Raw genomic sequence first — 9192 nt, 5'->3', positions numbered from 1 at the left:
TGAAGAGATGAATCCATCTCCCTCTGCCAGTGCTTACATGAGCACAAAATTGATTGAATATTTTCTGTTTTCTATCTTTTCTGTACCCAAAGGAGATGACTTGTTTGGAGAGTGGAAGAAAATAGAACAATTTATTTTCTGAGACAGTAGAAAATTTAGCAAGATTCCTGGAACCTCCCATCCACAATTCTCTGATCTCATCTTACAAAAATTTCAAGTTGTCTTTGTGGGGGAAAAATGTGGTGACAAAGAAGTTTCAGTGACCACCTTCAAAGAGTGGAAGTATATCCCAGTGACAGAAAGAAGAATTAGAAAAAAAAGGAGAGAATATCAGCACTGGGTTTGACTTCTAGAATAATGAGAATTCCATTTTCTTTAATCTGTAAAGAACATCCCTGTGCATAGAAAGAATTTTAGTTTCCACAGAGACCACATCTCTTCCAGGTATTTCTGTATTTCATTCTTTCACAATTTGGAATCTATAGCCTCTCTTTAATCTTGACAATTGTGAATTAATCTCTACTATTTGCTAGGTTCCTGCCTTCCATTATCTGTTCATTAACTCCTCACTGAAAATCAACTTACACCACATTTATCTATTTCATTCCAAGTTTGATTGGATCATTCTGGTATATATATATTCCTAAATATTTTCACTGGAATTTTTAATTTATGAAAATCTCTTATTAGCACTCTATTGCTGAAGTTATAATTTCATCTTAAGGTCTGCAATATAACTGCAACTAATGTCTGCAATTTAATTATTTTTGATGGTCAACACTCAGTTCATTGTCAATACAGTTCCTGTAAAGGTTGAGGAAAACATCAAATGGATGAAGTTGGAAGAGACTTCTTTGGCTTTTGTTACTCTAAGCACCAACATCAGATATGATCTTCTCCCAATGGCTCCCTAGTATGTAGAGAATCTTTGGAATTGCAGAGAATTTTTTAAGCTCTAGTTTATTCTGAAGATTCCAAATCTTGTTTTTTATGCCCTTCTGGATATTGCCAATGCCTACATTAGTTGTGCTTCCTGGATCTCAACCTCTTTCTCTGGTAACTCCACATTCTGCTGCAATGTAATCGAATCAGTGTTACAAGAACTCCCTGTCACTTTCTTGGCACTGTTTACAGTCTCTGTGGTTCTCCAAGTCTCTGTCCTTTGTCAGCTCACATGCATTTCCACAGTCACCCACTCTCATACACAGATACTTGCTAGCAGTTTTGATTCCAACTATCAGAGAATTGAACTAGTTCTATGTGCTTCTGTCTTCCATCTTGTTCCCTCATTCTAAATCATGCTTTTAAAATAAAAATTGCAGCTTTATTTTTTATTTTTATTTTTTTCAGTTTTACTAAGAAGTGGAAGGAGATTGAGGAATAAGTAGGAAATATGGTGGGAGTTAATAACCAAAGTATGTCATATGCATGTACAAATACACCAAAATAAAACCCACTACTTGGTATAACTAAAATATACTATGAAAGTCTCAGATAATAAATCAAATTTCAGTGTACATTGGGAGATTCGTATTTTCAAAATGTTATAAAGGAGAGCTTTTATATAAGTTACTGAGACTGTTATTGAGCACAAATATACTTTAAAGCCTTATAAATAGAGTAATAGCAAAAATCACCTGTATAAAGAGAAAAGTCAAGCATATATAGAGAAGTATCACATTATTACAAAGTATCACAGAATAAATATTTGAATTAAAAATCCTGGCATGATTATTTTTATAAAAATATAGCATAAAGAAACATGAAGATTGCTAAAGAAAAGAAAAAAAAATCCTTTCAGTTTCTTTGGATGAGCCATAATAAGGGAAAAAACTAGCTCATGTCTGTAGCATTAAAAGAGAATTTAAATTAACAAGCCAGTGATAGGAGGTGGAGTTAAGATTGCAGATAGATAACAGCTGGCTACAGTGGCTCCATGAGATAGTCAACTTAGAACTCAACATAATACAACATGGGGAGCCCTGAACAGAGGGAGAGGAATTCTCTTGTCCCAAGGAGAAACTAAGGTGAGAAAAATGAATCGAACATACACTCCTGGCTGTCTGTGCTACCATGCAGCCCTGAGTGCCTCCGGGCCGCCAGTGACACAGGCCATCCCCACACCACCGCCTCCAGCCACCACCTCTGACTCAATCACCAGGGGCCCAACAGAGGCTGGGAGAGTGAAATGACTCAGCATCCACCGGCTGCCCCTGCCCCCGCCACCACCACTGCCTCCCTGGATCCAGGCCCTGTACAGGAGGGAATGAGGAAGTGGGCGGGTTGCAGTCCTGTGGGCTTGGGACCGCATTGCTGGGATGCATTGCCACCTTCGCACTTGCTGCTCACACGAGGACCCGAGCCCATGGTGTTGGCGCTGAGCAGGCACCTGCCACCCGAGCACCCCTAAGGTTCCAGGGGTGTATGTGTATTTGCCACTGCCAGGCCTGTGCGACTGGAGCCCCACAGAGCCACCACCACTGCTGCTGCTGCCGCCTCTGCTCCCTCGGCTGCCTTCCTGGATCTGGGCCGCATCACAGAGGGCATGAGGAGAAGGACGCATTGCAGCACCATGGGCATGGGAACGGGCCTGCTGAGACGCATCCCCACCTTCGCACTCACCACTTGTGCGAGGACCCAAGCCCACGGCACCAGTGCTGAGCAGGCCTCCACCACCTGAGCGCTCCAGAGGTCCCTGTGTGGTTGAGTGTGTCTTTGCCACCACCAGGCTCACATGACCAGAGCCCTATGAGCCGCTGCCATGAATGGAGCCCAGAGAAACTACTTCTGAAAATACCTCTTCAGACAATAATCAAAAATATAGAACCAGAACTTTCCAGTTTCCTGCTGTGATCAACCAGCTTTGGGGAATTGGGCCTGCCTGCCTGCTCCCTGAATTCTGGACTGGGCAGCCTGGAGTGAGTGTCCCCACACCATCCCAAGCCCCTGGGAGGGAGTTTAAGATATCTCAGGTAACAGCAATTTGGGGAGAGCAGCAATTTCCCAGTTAGCACGCTTTGGAAAGACCCTAAGCAATACAGAGAGGGCCAGAGACCCCCTAGACACATCTGTCTGAAAGAAACCAGAAACATGACAAGAGATAGAAATAAAAAAAAATTCCAGCCACTGACCCTGGAAAAATAAGCCCAGGAGAGATAAATACAGAAGAGAAACAGTGCAGTAATCATGCAATATTAGATACAGCTTCAGTGGACATAAATACCTTCATGATCTCATAGACAAATTTAAAACATTACTTCTGATCCAAGTGAGGCAAGATATAAAAAGATTAATTAAAGAAATGATAAGCCCCTCCCAAGAGAACACAGGTGGAAGAATGGAGGAACTCAGAAAAGGAAGAGAAACCTTTCATGAAGAATATAAACAAAATCTAGAATACATGAAACAGATCCAAAAAGACCACCAGGAAATTAAAAACTCCATTGAAAGTTGGCAAAATGACTTGACAGAAATTAAAGTTAGCCTTTTGAAACTTGAAGAGATTTATGGTGTGTGATCATGAAGAAAAGATCTCTTAAAAATAACAAGGAACCAGGAAGAAACAATTCAAAGGCTAGAAGATGACAAGAGGATTTATAACTTAAGAATAAAAAATGTGAGGGAAGAAGCAGGAGTAACTACAAATGAACTACAAAAAATATTCACAGATATAATTAAGGAAAACTTCCCAAGCATAGAAAAAAGAAATGATATCCAGATAAATGAGGCATACAGAACTCTAGCTACCTACAACCAAAACAGATCTACACCCAGACATATAATAATCAAAATTCCAGAAATACACCACAAGAACAGAACACTAAAAGCAGCCAGAGAAAAGAAGCAGATTACCTGTGATGGAAAAATTATCAAAATAATGATGGACTTATTGCCACAAACTCTCAAATTGAGAAGAGCCTGGGGGGAAATAGTCCAAGTCCTGAAAGAAATAACCTCCAACCAAGACTGACGTATCCAGTAAAAGTCTCTCTCTCAAAATTAATGGAGAAATAAGATATTTCCAAGACAAGGAGGAACTGTGGGAGTTCATGGTCACCAACCTAACCCTACAAAAAATACTGAAGGACATTCCAGGGAAAGAGAGGAAAAAAAATACCAGGATTCCAGCAACAGTGACAGAGAGGCCTCAGTGAACCAGGCAGACAGTGGAATGAAGGAGTAAACTGGACAAATAATGACTGAAGAATAAAATAGCAGAAATGAGAAAGAGACAGTAAGCTATAATCTTTAATATAGATAGCCCTGACACACTAACAAAAAAAGAAACACAAGCAGAGTAGACTAGGAGGCAGGATCCATTGAGATGTTCTGAATAGGAGATACACTCAGCCTGAAAGAGGGTTAATAAACTGAGTCAAAGATGAGAAAACAATGCTATATGTGACAGGAAACCAGAGAGAAATAGGGACAACTCGTCCAGCAGCCACAGATAGACTGCAAAGCTATGACACTTTTGAGCATTTTAGAACCTCACAGCTAGAAGGAAGGAAAGCCTTGTGACTTTATTAAGTAAAGGAGCACAGATCAAGATCAAGCTCAGGGGTAAAAAGGTTTAGCAACACTCAGGTAGATAACAGGTTGGCCCCCTAATCTAAAAACTAAAAGAGCTAGTGGGACCCAAAATAAACAAAGCACCCTGAGAGAGGGAAAAGGGAGTAATTGTCTAAAAAAGGAAGGCAGAGAACATTGTTAATAGTGCATTAGGATTTAAAAGTCACAGTAGTCTTGTTGCTCTTTTTAGATTGATTTTATTTTGTTCCAGTCTGTCTACCCATGTTACATTTGAGGGCACAGACAGCTAACCCAAAAATAGCAGGTTATATCATGGTAACTATCTTTAATTTCCTATTAACTTAGACTGAAACCCTGTGTTACTTACATTGTCTTACTATGACTGATCTTATTTGAAGCTGGTTCGTTAGATCACTGTTTAGCCTTGACTGATTTCATTCGAATATGATATCCTTGATGGTATTAAGTCTTGGAATGGAGACAACTATTCTGAAGATGACAAGATGAAAAAGATATCCATTCTGGTTTTGATTATTAACTGTTTTCAAGTCCTACAATATCTTCAAAGTTGTGTTTTTAATAAAATAGCTATGTAACGTTATGTTCAATTATATTATGCCTGATGATGTGGACAATTCTATTGAAAATAACAAGAGAAAGCATAATAATACTGTAGATCACCTAATATTGTGGTCCTATATGTCTTTTTCATTTCACGTTTTCCTAGGAATTTATTTTGTTGTTTTGTTTTCATCTGTTTTTCCCTATAATACTGAAAGGATAGATACACATGTAGAGAGTCACACATGGGAAGAATTTCTAAACTGTTTACAGGAACAGATTATATAATACACAATGTAATGAACGGATGTTCTGAAGAAGAGACACTAGAAACCCAGTGCTAATTCTGTAGCATTATGATATAAAATCTAGCAATACTATTATTCACTGTTCAGAGTGATATTAGTCTAGACTCATGTTCAATTTCAGCATACATAAAGATAAAGACAGGTACTACCAAGAGACTGAGAAACATTATGGTAGACATTATGGATTTTCCCCAAATCAGGTCTTGAAGACCTAAAAAGCCTTCATCATCCTGTAATGATCTGATTAGTTCTATAATTTCCAGTATATATTCAATGTGTGTGAAGATGGAGACTATTTGGAAGAAAACTAGAGACAATAAGATAGACAATGAAGATTTTCAGAGGACTTGCTTTGAAAACTATGTTTCTTTAAATTGTTTCCTTATAAACTGTTTTGTTCTGTTTTTCCATGTTTAATCTTACCCTCTTTAAGATAAAAAACAAATTTGTGAGACTGATAACCATATTACTAAGTTCTTGTTGGATCATTGAGCAGAACTGTTTGCAGGGTCATTGTTTGACTATCACTTTGTATGCTTTAATTTTGTAACTCAAGCAACTATTTCTAAGATGATGGTATGTAACTTATCGACTGGTGATTTCTTACTGTTTATTTTTCTGAAATTCTGTATTGTTTCTACCCTTTTTATCTGTTTTTTTTTCTTTAAATAAAAAAACAAAAAACCAAGCCCATGATAAAATAGATACTTCTGTTAACTCTAAGAGAATCTGAATGATTTAACACTTTAAAAGGGAGAAATGGTATGCATCTTAGTCAAATAAATTAGATTCATTAGCAGGAATCAATACAGGATGAAAGGCACTCATCAAAGCTTCATATATTGTAGTGTAATGACTCACTGACATTCCTAATACCTCTTCATTAAATGTTGTTTTGTCTTCATCTCCAGAAGATGCATCAGTTACATGGATGCAGAGAACTATACAGGTGCATCACAATTCCTTCTGCTGGGCCTCTCAGATGATCTTATATTGCAACCTCTTCTCTTTGCACTGTTTCTGTCTTTGGACCTGGTCACAGTGCTTGGGAACCTGTGCATCATCCTGGCCACCAGCTCTGACTCCCACCTCCACACCCACATGTATTTCTTCCTCTGTAACCTATCCTTTGTAGACATCTGCTTCACCACCACCACAGTCCTAAAGATGCTGGTGAGCATTCAGACACAGAATCGAGGCATCTCCTATGTAGAGTGCCTCACTCAGGCATATTTTTAAAATACTTTTGCTGGAATAGATAATTTTCTACTGACTGTGATGGCTTATGACCACTTTGTGGCCATCTGCCACTCCCTGAACTACACGGTTATCATATGAACCTAACTATGTGGACTACTGGTCCTGATCTCTTGGATTATCATCCTCTGGGTCTCTCTGATTCATATTCTACTCATGAAGCAACTGGCCTTTTCCATAGGAACTGAAATACCTCATCTCTTCTGTGAACTGGCTGAGGTTCTCAAGGAGGCCAGATCTGATTCCCTCATCAGTATCATCTTCTTATATGTGGCAACTGTCCTGTTAGGTGGACTTTCTGTCACTGGTATCCTCTTTTTTTACTCTCAAATCTTGTCTCCTTTATTAAGGATGTCTTCTTCTGTGAGCAGGTATAAAGCATTTTCCACCTTTGGGTCTCACTTCTGTGTGTTCTCCTTGTTCTATAGAAGAGGAATTGGGATTTGTCTCAGTCCTGCTATGACCCTTTCTCCCCAAAGTGGCACAGTGGCTTTTGTGATGTACACTATGGTGACCCCCACACTGAACCCCTTCATCTACAGTCTGAGGAACAAGGGTAAGAATGGGGCCTTGGGAAATCTCAGCAGAGCAGCCTCTGGTCCTTCATGGATCACTAACCTTAGAAAAAAGTGAATGTTATGACCTTTGAGGGAAGTGTGAGTTTCATTTTGTAACTGGGTTATGTTGTAGTTATGTTTAGTTTCTCCTGTCCCTTATGACTCTGCTGTTGTATTTATTCGTTCACCAATAAATCTGTGTAACCACTTTTAGCTTTTCTTACCTATTACGAAACATAAATTTTCAAATTTGGTAAACTGTGTTCAAATATTCCTGATATTTCTAAATGGTCATAAAGAACTTATAGTAAGTGCTGGTATGGTTTCCTCAAAAATTGTTGTATGGATGTTAATGTGCTTCACTTCAATTTGATAATATTTTTATTGTGCCTGGAAGATAGAGAATGAAAGTCAAAGGAGAAAAAATGTTTACATATCAAGACTATGCTTATTGCTTCTCATGTAAAACTTTATCATAAGTCATTTATGAGATTTTTTCTCACTCACATAATTACTGAAAAGAATAGACTAAAATTGGAGAGGATGATACCTGTAACCTGATACAGTATATGCTTGTATCTATGCTACCCTTATTCTTATAACTACAAATCTTGAATTACGAACAGAAAGACTGGAATCTGGCTTGGAGAGAGATGCATTTATGTTTCATAGTGTCTAGTGCAACTCTGAGATATTGCTTCATTGTGTTTCATTCATTTTTCTTTCTGCTTTTCTCCTTACCTCCCTTCCTCCATCTGTCCCTCCCTCCCTCTCAATCTCCCTTCATCACTCCAATTCTCCATCTCTTTCTAGTTTCCTTTCTGCTCCTCCTTCTTTTTGAATATTTTATGAGTTCATGATAAGTTATTTTTTTCTATCTATGGCTGAATGACATTTCATTTTAAGTACATACCACAATTTGTTTGTTTGCAAGTGAAAAAATTGTTTCATGATGCATTTCTCAAAATCTGTCCACACTGACATGCAATTTATGATTATATTATTAAAAATCACTTAGGCAGTGTATATTGGTGGAGCTGCATTTAGCACAACTTTATGTTTGAAAATGTGAGGAATCTCCAGACTGCTCTTAACTGTAGCTTACATTTTAAAAATTCTAATTCAAGAAGGTTCTGATTTCATCACATTCTAGCTAATGCTGGTTATTTTTAATTTATAAATAAAGAATAATATTTTTTGATGGTTAAGTAAAATATCATGTTTTTACTTTTTGTTTACCTATGACTAATTGATCAACCTTTCAGGTATTTATTGCCAGTATTTTTGTACCTTATATTTTGTATTTAATATATTTTTTGTTGAGAAACATTAATTCTTCTTACTTGAGAACCACATAGAGTATACTTCTGTTTCTAACTTATAAAATGTATTACTATGTTAGTTTATGGTCTGCATGCTTTATTCTGCTCAGTAAATGTATTTTGCAAATATTTCACCCTTTATAAAAGATAACTTTATATTGTTTAAAATGTACATTTTATTGTTTTTAATTGTATTTATCATAATGTACATGAAATGTCTTGAAGCATTTTTCTGTTCAGATGAATTCTTGTGTCCTGTAACCAGAATCTACCTAATTTTTCATTCCACAGTAATCACGTTACTCTGTCTCCAGGTATTACCATTTTTTATGTTCCTTTATAAAGTGTTCATGTGGTGTTTATCTTACTATGCCTGTAGTTTTTGAGTGACTTACTCTTACAAAGGTTTCTCTAAATGAGCAAATGCCTGTATCGTCTTCTTTTCTTATGCCTGAATAATTGTTTCATCATTTATAGATACCACATTTCATTCACTCTTTCCCTGATAATGATCACTTATGTTGAATCCATACTATGCTGATTGTGAATAGTGCTGCCATAGTAATAAATAGGAATGTAAATAACTATTGGCATGCGGTTTTCTTAGTCTGTAGATGGAAGCACAATTTATGGTAGCTTAATTTTCACTTCTTT

General features: G+C 37.4%; 1 protein-coding gene across 1 annotated transcript; it reads left to right on the top strand.

Annotated features, from left to right (window-relative positions):
• The first annotated feature begins 758 nt into the window (after positions 1–758).
• On the top strand, positions 759–7385 carry LOC100723962 (olfactory receptor 7D4). The gene is given in 1 exon segment (XM_063228598.1): positions 759–7385. A coding segment is annotated over 1 exon segment (963 nt). The 5' UTR covers positions 759–6329; the 3' UTR covers positions 7293–7385.
• The last annotated feature ends 1807 nt before the right edge of the window (positions 7386–9192 follow it).

The sequence above is a fragment of the Cavia porcellus genome, unplaced genomic scaffold (genome assembly GCF_034190915.1).
Source record: "Cavia porcellus strain 051 isolate PalLab524CR breed Dunkin Hartley unplaced genomic scaffold, mCavPor4.1 scaffold_17, whole genome shotgun sequence".
Taxonomy (NCBI): domain Eukaryota; kingdom Metazoa; phylum Chordata; class Mammalia; order Rodentia; family Caviidae; genus Cavia; species Cavia porcellus.
Note: the sequence above shows the minus strand (reverse complement) of the source record. Positions and strands in the feature narration are given on the sequence as shown.